This window comes from Haliaeetus albicilla, chromosome 20, assembly GCF_947461875.1.
Source record: "Haliaeetus albicilla chromosome 20, bHalAlb1.1, whole genome shotgun sequence".
Classification (NCBI taxonomy): Eukaryota; Metazoa; Chordata; class Aves; order Accipitriformes; family Accipitridae; genus Haliaeetus; species Haliaeetus albicilla.
In genome coordinates this window covers 14,303,724-14,321,330 of record NC_091502.1, presented here as the reverse complement: position 1 = coordinate 14,321,330, position 17,607 = coordinate 14,303,724, and the positions used below count along the sequence as shown (strand labels likewise).

The window sequence follows — 17,607 nt, the reverse complement described above, 5'->3', positions numbered from 1 at the left end:
AGAATAACCTGGCTATTTGCAGTGATATTAGATGTGGCCTACAAGTAAAAACAGGCAGGCTGCCCCTGCACTGGCTAAACCTCCAGAAATACCAGTCTCCCAGCGGAAAAGGTAACTGTGGCTCATGCTCAGATGAGAGTTGAGATCCATAAGGCTGAATGACAGCTGTGTAGACAACCCAGAGAGGCAGCAAATGTGTGATTCTGCTTCCATTATTTTATACATCAGTGTAAATCGGTATCTGAAATTTAATGGCACAAGCTAATTTGACTGGAGACTAAAGTCTTTTTCTCTCCCCACACCTCACTTATTTTATCACTTCTTCCCCAAGATAGTAACAACATTTTATACTAGTCCATTACCTAAAAATACCCCTGGAAACAATACTTGGGTTGGTGTAAAGAAATCAACAGAATAATAAACAGGTTTCCACTTGCTTTAATTTTCTAATTAAACCCTAATCTTGTTACTTAGTTCATATTTAGTTAACATGATTGCTTTTCATAGCTACTTTCATCGAAATGGATAATACCACAATTTTCTGGCACATCTAACTTATAGCCAGCTGCTGCATTTCTGTCAGTTCTAGCCTTGATACATATTTTACAGGTCCACAAGGTGAAAAGAGCCAATAACATGAATTTAAACATGTCTGGCATTCCACTAAGGCAGTCGGGCATTTGAAGCCTGGGGGCAAAGCATCAATTACATTATCTATTCATGGGGAAACATGGGGAGAGAGAAATTGAGTAGAATCAAAGTTTAACCTGCTAATCATGCATACATACTTGATTTTATGAGGTAACAATGTAATGCACTCTATTAGTAGCAGATTGTACACAGGCTTTATTTTTAATAAGTCCTTATTTTCCATTAAGTCGCCCTTATTCTCAGCTAGAATTTCTTCATAGCATAACAAGAAATGCCTCTGTCCCAGCAAAAAAGTTACCTGTCTTAGACTGGCTTTGTTTTCAGGTTTCTGGGTGGTTTTTTGGTTGATGTTGGGGATGGTGTTTTATTTGTTTGTGACCTGTATAAAAGAAGTTTCAGCTTTTCCCATCATCATAACTATTTTTGCTCTAGAAAAAATGAATAACCTGCTGTATCTGTGACATTTGGTGATGATTACATGGGCTACTAAAGCCTTTGTAGAAAATGTGCTTTTCCATATGAGAAAAACAAAAGGAGAAGAGAAAGCAGACCATAATCATTGACTGCGTGGGTTTATTTAGAACCAAAAGGCTACCAACACATAGTATTGCAGCCTCAAACTGATATGCAGTATATATCGACAAAGAATCCTCACATGTGTGTGCTACTAAAAGACATAACAAAAAAGCTAAGGAATTGGTTCTCTGGCATGTATGCCACAGCATTTGAGATTTCAGTCCTATATGTGGTGATTTGGAGGCTTTTCAGACTGAGTCCCACAGCCACGCAGGACACTGTTATCGGTGAATAGAACTGAATTCTATCTCCTACTAAATTAAAAGTACTAAAAATGCAGAGGAAATACGAACAACAGAAATTCAGACCCCGAGACAAGTTGGGACATCCTTGTTTTCCAATAGTTGAATACAGTGTATCATCTGCTTCTGAGGTGCTGGCACATTCTACATTTCATTCCTGAACAGATGAGATGTGAAATGTTTTCCTGGGAGGGTGAGAACTTGAGGGCTGGTCTTTCACACAGTGAAAGAGTTTTTCAGTTAACATCCCTTTGTTTCCCAGTTGTGTACTGCAGGAGATATAGATATAGATGATATAGATATAGATATAGATATAGATATAGATATAGATATAGATATAGAAAGGAAAACAACCGAGAAGGAAAAACTACTGAATGTGTTGTTGCTTTGGTCCTTACATTAGGAAGCTCTGACAAGCTGGTGACAAAACCTTTTCCCCCCACCCATACCATTTCCACAGCTAAGCAGAGCTGGTTTTCAAACTACATCTCTATCTTAAAAGATATAAAAAGCTATAAAAGAAACAAATAACTGCAACTGTACCTTGAGCAAACATTTTCTTAGGGACTAAAGCCAAGTTTAATAATTCATCTCCCCCAAAAGCGTTACAGTATCAACATTTTGTTTAATTTTGCTTTATTTGACAAGATGCTTCAGGATTTATACAAAAAATATCCATGTGGAAAATATCTTCATGAATATGGGATTCAAGCAGAGTAAGAAAGATCTTGTGGTTAAAGTATAGAATTGGGATTTGGGAATTCTGGACTCAGTTGCTTATCAGAAAACTCTCCAAATTTGAGCAGTTCACCTTAGCATTTCTTGCTCTTAAAAACAGGAGATTAGTAAAGCTCTTGCTATTCTTTGTCTTCCCTCTATCTCACCTATTCAGATTGCAAAATTGAAGGGTAGGGACTAAATCTAGCTACATGTTTCTACAGCAATACTAAAATCAGTTATAATCTTGGCTGCTAAATACTTTTGTTCTGCACAAAAATTAAGATACACTACAAAAATAAGAATCTGTAATTTCTTTTCATAATAAACAAAACACACAGAATTGAAAAAGAAAATTGACATTTCCTTGGAAAAAAAAAAAGACAAAACAAAAAAAACCTTTAAAATTACTAACTATTCATTCAATAACATTTTTTTAAATTTCTTTACAAGATTGGAATATTAAAAATAGGATGAACCGTTTTTCAAGTACTTTCAGTTTTTCTAGGTTCAATGTGACATTTTTTTTTTCCTCTCTATAAGGAAAGGAATCCAGAGCTAGACCAGTTTAAAAGTTTTTTTTCAGTTCACTCATTGAAGTAAAAATGGGGACAGTTAAAAGGATTTTAAACAAAATGTAGATTTTCTTTATTTTCTTCAGCAAATATGAAATAAAATAATAATTTTGGGTTAAAATTAAAAATCTCTGTAAACTCAAAACAAAATATTCTCATTTGTCTTTCCAGTTTAAATTTTTCTATTTTTAAATAAAACAGAAGTAAAATACACATTATACTTTTTTTTAAAACACAAATGGCTATGTTTCATTTGTTATAATGTCAAAATGAAAAATTTAGTAATTTTCAATATTTTGCCCAAAAGTGAGTACCCAAAATCTTTGAATGGGCTCATCTTTACAGTCTACCAGAATTGACAGTCTTCATTAAAAAAAAACCAAACCAGAAAATCCATCAGCCATACAGAGTGAAGAAAGAGTTTTTAAAACCCTGAACCAAAAACCTAATTTAAGCACTCTAAAGCACAGAGCAGTTTTCAAAATGGGGGACACAGTGCAATCCTGGAAGGAAAGCTAACATCTACCCCAAATGTTCATGGTTTCATAGCTGTGGCATTACCTACCAATTACCTACCACTTCCAAAAGCCTCCCTAAACTTTTGATTTAAATACAGGTTTAAAATATATGGGTGGCCTTGTCGGCACTTTTCAGCACTTTATAACCACTGCTCCCACACACAAAGCCCTCAGCAACATCAGTTCTGTGCATACATTTTGTCCTAAACAAAACCCACTGCTTTTCATCCATAGTTAGCTTATAATGATAAGATACACAGGAATTATTAAACAATTGTCTGTGGCTTCATGTATAAGCTTTACCTTTCCATATCACCTTTTCTTCCTTTGTATTTTAAGCATATTGTCAAATGCTTCATAGGATTTCTGAGTGCTACATTCTTCACGCCTGCTTTTAGAGAAAACATTAAAGGTTTTTTTGTTTGGTTTAGGGGAGATAAGTTTTATTAGTGTTTCATTTCACTTGCATTTTCAGCATATCACAGTACTTCCATGAAAGTGGAAAATAATAAGAAACAAATCCTGCTGTTTCTGTTCAAATCAAACTCCCGGCAAAGTCATTTCAAGATTTTTATTTGTTTGCCTTAAGTGAAGGTTTCAACATCAATGTGTGCCAGCATAGACCCATTATTTACTGTGAACTACATCTAGTCACCATGTCTTTCAGAACACAGGTTTTAGTATTATTTGTTGTTCGCATTACCAGAATGAAGGAGAGACTTGGCTTGTAACAAATGAAAAGAAGAGTTGACCTGATCTCAAAGAGCCTGCAGTCTAAGAATAAAACAGGAGAGAAGTGAGAATAGGTAGCTGGCAAAGGGGCTAATGAGAAGGCTTTGATCAGAATTACAGACACACGATCAAGCTAAGCATAGTCACATTTTATGGTCCTAAGGACCAGTTTTAAGCCAAGGAGTGATTAATTTTCCAGTAGGTGATGTGCTCTCATCTTCTTGTTAAATGAGACATATTAGCACAGCAAAGAGATCTTTGCTACTAGTTGGGATGTATTTATTCAGAAGAAACAATACTGAATTTCTCAGCTTTGATAAACACTAAAGAAAAGAGGTCCTCATGTCATTGCGCCCCAGGCACATGGATCCTGTGTCCAGGAGCCAAGTTTAGTCATCATACTTGCATATTTGGTGCAAGTGCATCTCCACGAATGTCATGGCTGAGAATTAACAACTTCAAGATTGGGAAGTCACTAATTGCATGGCAATAAACTTAGGCTATGAGTGAGTAAATTCAGATATAATACTGATATAAAGGTGATGCTGCTGAAAGGGTTGCTAATATATAACTTCGGTGCCTGGGAAAAAATATATCCTTTTAATAGTTTTCTTCACTTAATCATTTCAAAATGTCCCCCTGTAACTCTGTATAATCTGCTTTGATGCAGTACAGAGGAAATGTTTTCCTTTGACACATTTATTCTTTTAATGGTTATTCATTTGCAAGAGTTTCACTGTGTGAATGTACATTTTAGTTTGGTGCAAAAGAAATTAATTGCTTTGGAAGTTTTATTCTTTTAACATTTATTCATTTAAATAGGGCTTCAGTCTGCAAAGTTGTTAACAGTAAAACTCTAGAAAGAGGACACTACAGGTTAAATAAGTCCATAATGTTGGATGCTTCAAAGGAGTACAGCACACTCTCTCATCAGTAACATGGCACCAACATAAAAACTTCATTTTTCTTTATAACTTAACCAAAAAATGTCTTAGAAAAGCAAAAGAAAAATGGGTGCTAAACAAGGTTTAAATATGCTCCATTAGAGATGGCATCATAATTTTTGCATGTTAATTAACTGGCAGATTATTCTTCATCTGCATCTTTTCACTGTAGAACATTCATCCCAGTGTTGCACACTGATATCTTTTTTTTTTTTTCAGTCCAGAGGGCAATTCTGTTTCTGAAAGGAAAATTTTATTAACTTTTTGCCATGTCAAGATTAGGTCTTAGTTTAAACTAGTTCATATATCCAGTCAGTAGAGTCTAAACAATCATCCCCATTGTTTAGACAGTTATCTTTGGATGGGATGAACCACCCCAAAGCTCTGCTTTCACTGGAGAAGGAGCCTGGACTACAAGCTCAGCCTGGATACCTGGTTTCCCACTACCTAAAGTTAAACTGCAAAGCAATTTCATCATCTGATTATACGGAAGTCATGAGCTGTCAGCAGAGAGTAACTATGAAAGATATCATTTAGCTTGTGTGTAGTGGGAAGGGAGGGAGGGAGGCAGGAAAAAGTCGAAGGCACCATGTTTGCCACATGAACCCAGCTTTATGGGAGAGACATGTTTTACACATCAGAAATCTCCCCCATCAGTCTGGTAAGAACCACAGATAAAAGGGCTCTTACCTCACTTCCAACACTGTAAATCAGAAGCAATTCATAAGCTTTATGGGTTTGCATCATTTATGAGAAAAAGCAGAATTGGGCTTATGTTCTTTAAAGGGGAGTTCAGAGTTCAGAAAAACACCACACAAACAAATCCTGAAATTTTATGTGAACTTCCAGGATCTAGTAAAAAATGCACTTTCATTGAACTTAAGCTGTTAATGATCAACTTGGGAAATAGAGAGGACTGTGTACATTTATTTAAATGTATTTTTCCATGTACAGTTCAAAGGCACAGTGCTACTCAATAAATAAGCCTAACAGCATGCAATAAGGCCTTAACAGTTAATGCCTCAGAGTACGTTTCTACCAATGACCTATGTACTGCTGTAAGGAAGAAAAGAGAAAGGACTATGTCTTAGGACATATTTAATTAAATAAAGAATGCAAGTGTTACCTGTTCATAGTAAATAAATTCAAGACATTAGTCATTTTAGGAGCTTTATTAGAGGCACCAAGTAAGATAAAAGAAATTATACAATTCCAACGGAACAACTGAGATTTCTGAAGCTTTACAAAATATGATAATGCAATTCACACTGATGATGATATTTATAATTTCTTTTAAAGAATTTCATTAGCTGCTCACATGGGCTTTTAAAGCCATAATGGTGGTCTCAATTTTTAAAGAACTGTCAGTAGTACTGCTTCCAGCATTTTGCAAGAAATGATAAGAGGTGTTTAAGGATGGTTACTTTAAAATTTCTGAAAAATGGCTCCTTGGTAAAGCATACAAGAATAGACTTACAAGAACTAAAACATTCTAAAACACTAATGACCTGGGAAATAGTAAAGACATATTATTTATGTCCTGAGATTTTACCTGAATTCTGAACTATCTCAGGTTCCCTGGCATTTGATTTTGAGTTGTCTATTCAAAAAATACAAATGTTGACAAAATAATTCCTGTTTTATCTATTAGCTGATCTGTACATTGAAATTTTGACTAATCTGCAGAAGACATAGTGCTTAAGCAGCTTTTTATTCCAGTATTATTTTTCTTCTCAGCTTATGCTTTCTTTGAGATTACAAGCTTGACTGGAATGCTCTGAAATGAAACTTGAACAAATTTTCTTTACCATGGAGTGCTATGTTTGTTATTTCTGCTCTGATTTGACAGCCTCATGTCTTCTGCAGCAACTTATTACTATGGGGAAAACTTCAATAACTTGGACATTCTGTTTTGTTTTTTTGGTTTGTTTTTTGTTTTTTTTTTTTCCTTTTTGCTCACAGTTCCAAAGACACCTCCAGGTAATGTAAGTGGCAGAAGTGGAAGGCGACATGAATTAGTAATAGCATGGGAGGTAAGGGAATTTTCTGATTAAAGGTTTTGTTTCATGTTTACTTCTTTGAGGGCAAAGTAAAGAGTACAGTACTGGGGTTTCCTTACAGCAAATCTTGGCAAGACATGAACACAAAATACTGTTCTTTAAATAAATATGTTCTAAAGTTTCAAAGTAATGTGCATTTTCATGTGGTTTGAGTAGAGGGCATTATGGCAGCAGCTCCAAAGTTGTGCTAATTCATAAGTCTTTTCTTCCTGATCTACTGCTTGGGTTGATTTGACTTTTCTGGATCTTATGTAAATACTACACCAGAAGAAATAATAGCTAAGGGAAGAGAAGGAAAGCCTTGTAACTTTTTTTAAACTTAAATTAAGAAAGAATATTTTTTTTTAAGAATTTCATTAAAAAAGTAAAATTAAAGACCTGAAATAGATCTTTATTTTGAGAAGATATTTGTGATGCAAGATGCAACACAGATGTATGACAATGGGCAAATGGAGGAGTGGGAGCTGCTTTCTCTGCTAATCATAGATAACACAGTAGAACAAAGACTTTCCTTGAGGAGTTTTCAAAACTTCTAGATTCATCATGAAGTTTCAGATTCAGAAAAACCAAGAAAAATTCCATCAATTAAAGACATGGCATTTGGGGTTTTAATGAAAAAAGTTTTAGCCTAGCCAACTTGAGGAGATTCAGATGGTAAGAGAAACACAGAATTCTGACTAACTGCTTAAAATGGTAAATTTTAGGACATCTGAAGAGGCTGTCTTCTGTTGACACATCTGCTTTCTCTGACATCAGCTACCTGAGACAGCTGAGACAGAGCTGATTTCAGTTTGCTTTATAGTCTATAATTATAAACAGCAGCCTCTCTTCTATTGGGAGATAATTTGCAGAATCCCAAACAAGAACATGAGGTGTATCTGATGTAAACTGGCCTAATCCCAGCCCCTAATATGATATATTAGTATGCAGTATTCATATTAAGTGTCTCTAAAGTGTTACCCAGGTGACTGGAAAGGAGGACTACTGAAGTGTGTTATATCTCCCTCTCTGTCAAGGGTCAAAGTTTTCTTCCAAAAGAAACCAGAGGCCCACGGGTGTCCCATCCTGCGATACAGATACAACAGACAGTTAAAAACTAGCAATTCTGATAGCATAACTTTCAATATACATTCACTTTTTCCCACAAAGGCCAACTGATGCTTCTTCATTTATAGCTAAGGAGTGCAAACTGACAGTAAGACAGAAGGTGTTGATCCTTCGCCCTTGATTCTCATTAAGTCCTTGTTTCCATCAACACCTAGTGCTGTTCTTCCTAGTGTTAATACTGTCAGCACACTACTGTTTCACATGCCTCTTAAACTGCGTGAAGTCATTAATCAAATTAAGATTACAAAAACATCATGGCTTTTCATCTGTATTGAATATAAATTGTGAAGTGGTCATATTTACATTTTTTAATTGTTTGAAAGATTGCTACCATTTCTACTTATAGTCACTGTCTCTTCAAGAAATGGTAAAAAGATAGAACAAACCACAAAAAAACATGCAATTAAAAGTAAGTGTTGAAATTTCTGCTAAAGAACTAATCCTAGTGCATTGGATAACACTCCAACAACTGACTACAGACTACTGTGCTGTCTGCTGTAGCCACTGCATTTCCATAAGGCACAACCATAGTGTAAGTTACCATAGCTCCAGCATGGTCAGTCTGTGCTTTTGCAGGATCCAAAAAAGTCTTACACAGGCAATGGGAATTCAACAAAGTACTCTGAAGTCTGAAGACATACTGAGATGGTATATGGATATCTGGGAATTCAGGAAAAGACTAACCCACCTAGGGTCCTGAATTATACTCAGCAGTTTCAAACAAAATTTTATTCACATAACTTTCATTCACAGACTGTGTATTTAGCATTTGCAGTGAAATCCAAGGGGTCTGCTACTCCTCATGTATTTCTGGCTTTTTTTATAGTGACTGTCTACTGCCAACTCCATAAGTATTGCAAAGAGATGCAAGGATCCTCCTTTCCAGCTCAACTCACTAGATTACAAAGTCTGTCTTGTTTTTGCCTCCTCTGCATTTGGAGTCATGATTTTTTCTTTTCATGGATGCATAGTGCACAGCTTCAGAAGGATGGGTAGAAAATGGTGTCTGCAAGTGAGGTGCCTGGTGATGAGATGTTCACTTGCAATGTGGAGGGGAGAAGATTTGGTGTCTTCTGTGCCCCTGTTCTGATTCACATGTTCGTTAGTTGCAGATCTAGGATGGACACCTCAAGAGAGGGAATTTAGACACTCTTTTTTTGGGGCATTTTCCATAGGCCTAATATGCTGACAGTTGTTAAACATAACCTAGTTCCTAAACTAGTCCATTGACTTTATAAGAAATGTGTAGGCAGTAAATTAGCATGAAAATTTCCATTCCTTGAATTGGACATGTAAGATCTAGCTTTTACAGTGCTCAGCCTCTGAACAGACAAATCCCTTTGCTGACTGCCTGCTTATGCAGATGTGTCCCCATTTAAGTGGCTAATTTCACAGATCCTCTGAGCATAGAACAGCAAATGAGATTTATTTTTTTTTACCAAGAGTCAGTGTGAGAGTTAGAACAACTAGATTTATTACATTATACCCTAAGTCTCAAATTGAACCCTAGACTTAAATCCCTAAGACTTGACACCCCATTTGGATACAGAAATCAGACAGGCTGGCACCTAAAACCCAAGAGAGTCCCACTGTAGTAAGTGTCACATCATATTTTAGGAGCCCTTAACAATATATTGCTCTATAATTTTAACAAGGTCACTGGAAGGGGCTATTCCACTAATAGACCGCTGGTTAAAGCATTAACCACAAAGTGGGAGACACAGAACAAAAAATCTTTCTGAGCTGAACAGCTTATTGAGTCCTAGGACAGTAACCTAACTATGGTTATTAGGTGAAGAAACTCTCTTACAAGGTTCCGCTTGAGAAGCAATTGTCCCTATGTGTTCACAGGCATGATAACTAAAATCCTATAATGCAACTGTCAGGGATCACCCTCACACAAGCAGCCAGATTATGATCAGCCACTGAGTGACTGCTTTCTTAATTAGCAAAACCACATCTGATTATTACCTGAACTTTATTTTTTAGCCAGTGTCAGAAGAGTTTCAGAATGGAGAAGGATTTGGATATATCGTAGCCTTCAGACCCAATGGAACACGTGGCTGGAAGGAAAAAATGGTGACATCTTCAGATGCCTCGAAGTTCATCTACAGAGATGAAAGTGTGCCACCTCTGACTCCTTTTGAGGTGAAAGTTGGTGTTTACAACAACAAAGGTGATGGTCCCTTCAGCCCTATTGTGGTCATCTGCTCAGCTGAAGGAGGTCAGTTGAACATGAGATTAACTTGTATATTATGAACTATATTAAGCTATTTTTATATCATGTGTCCTACTATACCATGCTTTTTCAATCTTAAATTTCAAAATTCTTTCCAGAAGTGCTAAGTAACATTAAACTTGCTGAAGTTACCTAGAAAGCAAGTTACAAAGTTTAGGAATAGACTTCAAGTCACATCAGTGCTAACCAAAAAAATCTCTTTTAATGAAGGTTCATCCCTAACATGAACTCTGTAGCCTTAACTTCAAGCTGGGCTGCTCTAACAAGGATCAAAGAAAGGCTGATATTTTCTAATGTTCTGAGTTTCTTGATATTTTTTTGATGGGTTAATCAGACAGCAGCTCAAAGTCTAAATAAATTCATTTATGAATATTCCTTTCCTAGTTAATGGATACTAAAAGTGCACAGAATGCAATTTTGTTCTTATTTTTATTATTTTTTCTATTATTTTTTCTTTTTTAGTTCATTACTATAAAAGTTCTGAATTTATGTTAAAGTCCAAATATTCAATGTGAATTATAGGAATAGTTCAGAAGAACAAATGAAAAATATTTCTCGAAAATTTCTATGTCAACTCTGAACAATGTTTTGGGGAAAAAAAAAGACTAATTTGTACTAGTAAAAGAAGGTGTTCTGTATTGACAGGAGCCAATGTATAGAAATTTCCATACACACAAAAGGTAAATAAATGTTATCCATGGGAATATTTTGAGCAGCTCCGTTACTGGAAGTCATATACTTCAGTTCTACTTTACTATACTACCTTTGAGTTATCCCACTGTCTCCTGTTAGGAGAACAAAATAAGTATAGTCCTAGTACAGATGGGAGGAATTTCTTACTATCTGTACACAAATGTAGTGTGAAGATAATGGTATTTCATGTGAAGCTGGAAAACATTAAATGCTTTTCCATATTTGCCCACAATTGATGTGTAATTTTGGAGCCATGATATAGCAGAGATTATCTACTACTATTCTCTCACAGTAATTACAGAGGTTGGAAATGCTGTTTTTGCTAAAAGCAGTTCCAGTAATTTGTGTTCCACTGTTTGGATCAACATTACCAAGTATTCATATTATTATAAAAACAATTTCATTTTAAAATGTAAAAATTGACAGTACAACTTGGAAATTTTATAGTTGACTTCTGTTTTCCTCAATAGAAAATGATACTGTGAGACCGATGGTGATGTTTTTGTTATTTAACAATTTCATACTCTAATCAGAAAGTTCAATAAAAATAGAATTTTGTAAGGTAAGGCAGGCAAAATGTTAAGGGATTTTTTTTTTTTTAAAGAGCAAAAGCTTTTTTAACAAAGGCTGAATGTTGAGTTGTAATAAGTAGTCCTTTGCTTGTTATTTGGGCAAGAGTGGAAATGGAAAAATCAGTAACATATAAATCAATTTTTCTAACATATCTTTTAAATTATGAACTTTACAAATTATCTTAATAGAATTATTAAAATTAACTTTCTCTCTGCTCCCAGACACTATCTCTAGAAACCAATTTTTCTGATTATAATTCAGTTATTTGAAAGTACCTACCCATCATAGCTTTGCTAATTCAGTCTCTGCATGTGTCTGTACATTAGACTTTCCTTTGGTAAGAGGAATTCTATGGGGCTAAATACTTTAAAAGACTTATAATAATTAAGGAAAAAATATGGGAAGCTGTGACAATACAGTGCAAAATTAATTTATAAAAAACTTTTCTCCAGAAAAACCCTAGGTAATATACTGAAAATTTAAAGGAATAACAAACCCGTTTATTACAGCTAAGTTCTGGGCAATATGGAGACTGAGGACAATAGACATTTCAGCTGGCTATACAAAAAGGGGGAACCAGTTCTGGAAGAGGCATGGATTTTCACACTTAAGGAGCTAAACAACTGAAGGCACATTTTCTCGAGGATTTCTACAGAAGAGGAGATATTAAATAAAGATTGACAGTACAATATGTTATGGTCCTAGGGCTGATCTAGCAAACCCTTAGCTTACTTGCTTTTCATCACACACTCAATTCATTGCTCTACAAACATCTGGAATAAAGGCCTAGGATAAAATTATTAAAAGTTAAGGAAACTTTATGTTACATATTAAAGGATTTCCGACATCTACAGATGGATCTACAACTGTTTACTGGCATAACAAATGTGTCTAAGGAAGTCTAAAACCTGTTGCCTCTGCTAAGCATACAGTTAATAAACAAGAGTTTGCATAGGACAGGTTCTGGACAGGGAAGAAATTTCCCAGTTGCTAAGAATGAATGCATCTCTCTCTTTTCCCTATGTCTGTGACTGCATATTGTGTCCTCTCTGATCTACATTCAGAGCCCATTCGTGGTGACTCGGAGTTGTGCCTAGGCCAGCAGCTTGGCGGGTGGTATTGAGTAGGATGTTCCCCTCTGTGAACACAACTGACTGCCCTCTGATTACATAAAGTCTCTCTCCGACTGAGGCAAAAGGCTTAAAAAATGACCTTCTGAGTAAATCTCAGAAAACACGAGCAAAACACTGAGTGCTTTTTCATAAGTTAGTAGAGGGGCTAATCCTTTTATCTCTATCTCTAAGTCAAATGTTTAGGAGATAATATGATACCAATGGTTACTGAGGAATCGATGGTGATAACCTAAAGTTGAAGCGGGGAAAAAGCCTGACTGGTTATAGATGTTTTAAGATGTTTCTTCTTCTTCATTGGCCTTTTGACTTCATAGGAAACATCAGCAGGATACAGCTCATGAGAGAGACTATCCAGGATTTAAAGATGCAGATAAATGTAATAGAAGAATAGAGAATAGAAGGGAGATAAAAAGGTTGTACAAAACTAGCTGGATAACCCAGGAGGAAAAAAAGCAAATGTGACCCTCTGGAAAAGATGGCCTAATGCAGTAAAAAAGTTTGAAGGAGGATTCTTTCCTGGAGACCTTAGGAAAGGAAGAAAGCAAGCAATCAAGGAGAGAAGAAGAAAAAGAGAGGCCAGATGTTTTAGTGAAGTAAAAGGATGATGACAGCCAGGGACCTGTTCTGAAGAGGGAATGAGACTGATACACAGAAGATGCAGGACAGAAAAAAAGATGCACAATTATCTTCAATAAGAAGGCAGAGCAGAATGACACAATAGACATGTTCCAGCACCAGGGAAAGACAAGCCCAAACCTTTCATACAGGAACCCTTTAATAAGAGAAAGAGACACCAGAGCACATAGAAAGCACAGCAATTTAGGCTGCCTGCCAGAAAAAAGAGATTGCAATGTGCAGGCCTGGGACTGAAAAGGAGCATGAAGAGAGCAGGGAGAAATCTTCTGACTGCACTTTCTGCCAGGAAAACAATGATATCAGATTCATGCAAGAACATACTGAAACAAAGCACTGAACTTCAGTGCAGGCACAGATGATTTTAATCCACAGAGAATAAAAATGGTAAAGGCACAAGATATTGTAAAAAAACCCCAATGAACAAAAGCAGAGTTAAGCACTGTTTGTTTTAAGATTTATATATTCTTTGGAGATTTTTCTTGATGACTACATTCTGCTTAAATACTGAGGGGCTAAGAATGCCAAGACTACTAATACAAACTTTCAGTCTCAGGAAAATCATATGCAATCTCTAAGTGTAGTTTTAATTCACTGAAAGAGGAAAACTGGGAAAATCAGAAATATAGCAATGGAAAAGGAAATATGTGAGCATACAGGTATGATTGCAAGAAGATGGAAAAGGCTATACTGGTAAGAATGATGGCCAGGTAGGCTTCTTTTAGCAAGCATGACTAGACAAAGTATGAGCTACATAGGAAAGACAAAATAAAAAAAAATTTAAAAATATAAAAAATAATAAAAATAAAAATAAAAATGGTTGGATGTCATACATGCTGGTGATGTGATAACATATCAGGAAATACAAAACCAATGTGGGATAAAATGGAATATCCTTGGGTACCATGTCTTTTCAGAAAAGAGCAATTGAAGAAACTGGGAGTTGAACTAGAGATCAGTTGCTGATTGCCCTGATCAATTTGGATGCTGAGAAAGACCTTTCTAATTTTAAATAAATATTATAGGACACTGTTACTTATGAGAGAATTTAGCTGCTCAGAGTAGTTTGGATAGTAAATACAACTAATGGCCTTGTGTTCCAGCTGTGATAATTAGCATTCTTTTTCCAGTACCAACTAAATAAGAAGAAATAACGGTACTATAGACTTGTTTTGATGAATAATTAAAACACTACAGAAAAGTTGATCATAACAAATAACAGTGGAACAAGTCATCATTAAATAGCAGGAAATTGTTTAATAAGCTGAAATTAACAGTTGAGAGTACAAATGGAAGTGTTTTGGAGTGTCTCTGAGCCAAAGGTGTAAAATCTACCTGAAGTAGAAGAAATGGTACATTTATAACGCAATACATTACATCTGAGGATCTAGAGATGTACCCACTAAAATATACCCAGGAAATTAGTAGAAACTAGAGGAGCTTGTTTCTTTTGTCTTAGTAAAAAAAAAGCTGATTTTGGATAAGACACTGTCTGCAAATCAGGTAAATTATTAGGGATAGTGAAGAGCTTGTAAAGGTAAAGGACAATGATGCTACATACTTTATTTTTTTTTTTTTAGAAAATAAAACAAGCCAGCCATTCTTTATCCTTGAAGCCATCTGGCCAAAAGGAGTTCATATCTGTCACTCTCCAGATGGTGGCTGCCTCCATACACCTCCTGGGAACATCCCTAGCCAGGCACCAGCGTATTCCTGGACAGATTTTGGGGCGGTACTAACTGGCCAGAATCATTATTTCACCACAAATCATGCAAACTGTTTAATGCTATGGACAACTATATGTCCATGCTCAGGCTGGTGTCTTGTCTCTCTGTCCCTGTTTAGTTTGCAAGTATAGACACAGCCTATCAGCACAAGAATAAATATGAATTAGAATACATGTAGTGTGGAGATAGGTGAGAATATAAAAGGAAATAGAAATAAGCTTCTGGGAGAAAGAGGGAACCCAACTGGTTTCAAGATGAGTTAGGTCTTTTTATAAAGGTTTTTTTAAATGATGGCCACAATGGATGATACAGAATCAGTTCTGTTAATTTCAGTATCTATCTTCTCCTTCAGGCACCTGACAAAATTATCTTCACAAAGTTTGAAAGTTCTATAATTTTGATAAACAGTGTAGTGAATACTACTAAAAACTTCTAGATATGAAATAGAGAGCCCTGAGCAGTACAAGGTAAAGCCTAAAGACTCTCAGTCTTGCTGTTTAAAACCTCCTGAGGGACCCCAGATACACTTCTGTAATACATACAAGATGTAATCATACTGCACAGAGCTTTTGTTCTTGCTTTGTATGGATTTGTACTAATTCATTGAGCCAATGGAGATCCAAAGCTCTCAGTTATCTGAAAGGGCCATATAACAGCCTTTGCGATTTTATTCCTTCATAACTTTAAGAAGTTTTGCAACAGGCCAGCTAGTGGATGATGGGATATTAAACAAGACACTGCAGAGTGAAGGATTGTTCTGGTTAGGCCCATCTCCCCTCGCTTTTCACCCTGAGCACTTATTTAAACAAACAAATAAACTACCCTTTTAATTTAGAGGAAAGAATATGCAATTACGCACTTTTAATTACAGCCTCCATGTCTTTAATTAAAATCTTACATTCATGAAGTGAAGTCCTGTGGTTCATTTCATAGCTAAAGCTGAGCTACTTGGGGTTTAGGTGAACCTGAAAATTAATAAATTGGCATATTAGCTGTAAACTACAGCGGATTTCCTGTTTCTTCCAGCTGATCCATCTGGAGAGATCCTTTAAAAGTTCAGCTAGAGCTCTCTCCATGTTTTTTTTACAGAACAAAATGACATGTAAAAGTTTATTAAGCATTTCTTTGATTAATGCCACTAGCCCCCATGGCAAGTCAGATGTGCAGTCAAGATAATAGGCACATCCCCTCCTCACATGCTGAGGATAACTCTGGCTGCCACATCACTTGGTGGAAATGAACCATTTATATTCATGAAGATGGCAACGCTCCTCTGAACTTTTAATCTAACAAAGCCTGAGTTTTATCAGTCCACTTGTCCAACTTCTACTCACGTGCCAAGGTGAGCAAGCTGTGTGTAGGTAACATGCTGGTAAAGCCTTCATGGAATAAGACAGCTCCTTACTCCCACGTGACACTCCACTGTGTAGTAAATCTGGGTTATTCCGTGGAGAAGGGAGAGCTACAGCAGGATGTATACTGTGAGTAAGTGCGCAGGAGACCAGCGTTACAGGGGTAGGCTTCAGAAGTTCTGCCTGACAAGAGTATTTCACCACTAAACAAAAGAGGTCCAGGGCAGAGTTCAGCACTGCCGGCCTGATCACTGCCTCACTGCTCGCTCATTTCCTCACCCTTCTATTTTTTCTCTGTTTTAAAGCCCTCTGCAAAGACACCGGTCAGAGAGAAGGTGAAAATAGAAAGGACTTGAGGAAAAGTCTGAGGGGATCTCCAGGAAACAATCAGTCACCTCATTTTTGGTGTTTTGGAAATCGGACATCTTTTTCCTTTCTAGCACAAGATTCTGGAGAAGGACTTACCCTGCAGGCAGCCATGCCACCACAGATCTAGTGGTGTTTCCAAACCAGGGACACACATCAAACAGGCTGAGAGATGGAGCTGAGCATAATGTCTCTTGGTTTTTCTCAGGAATGGAAACAGTTTACTGGTGATCCCCTGGTTTGGAAGATAGTCCCTGTGGCTATTTCCAGCAAGGGAGCAAATGCTACCATTTTCTTTACCTACAGGTTGTCACAAGAGGGATTACTGCTTGTGATTTTTCTTTCTGACAGATCTCTTTTGCGGATTTTTCCACAGAAAGGAATTATCACAGTCACGGGTTCTAGCCGAAGTCTCAAAATCTCAGCTATGTGGAACTGCCCCAGGCTGAGGTTCTTAGCTTCAAATGAGAGCTCAGATTTTGAATTAGGGAAGTGTGTAAAAATCCTTTCTGGAGTCAAAACGAGAAGTGAATGGATTTTAAGTGACTGGATGAGGAGTCCTGACTGAGACTCTGTTCCACAGGAGAGTTAAAACAACATAAACATGAATAGGCCCTTGGACTTGTTTTTCCAGTTAGATCACGTGGAAATCTTTCAGGATTAATATTTCAGAAAAACAGATCAGTTTACAGTCATAAATAGGGAGAACACAATGAGGGCTAGCAAATAACTCTTCTTTCTCTTACTTGCCAGTATCAAAATTCAGGAT

At 36.4% G+C, this 17,607-nt stretch overlaps 1 protein-coding gene across 5 annotated transcripts in view; it reads left to right on the top strand.

The window, feature by feature from the left end:
* The window catches only part of CNTN5 (contactin 5), a 672,838-nt gene that overhangs the window by 637,029 nt on the left and 18,202 nt on the right, over window positions 1-17,607 (top strand). For all 5 annotated transcript variants that reach the window (XM_069808329.1, XM_069808328.1, XM_069808331.1 and 2 more), the window contains 2 exons: window positions 6,918-6,988; window positions 10,112-10,346. In XM_069808329.1, the coding sequence (XP_069664430.1) occupies window positions 6,918-6,988; window positions 10,112-10,346 (306 nt within the window). The remainder of the gene's footprint in view (window positions 1-6,917; window positions 6,989-10,111; window positions 10,347-17,607) is intronic.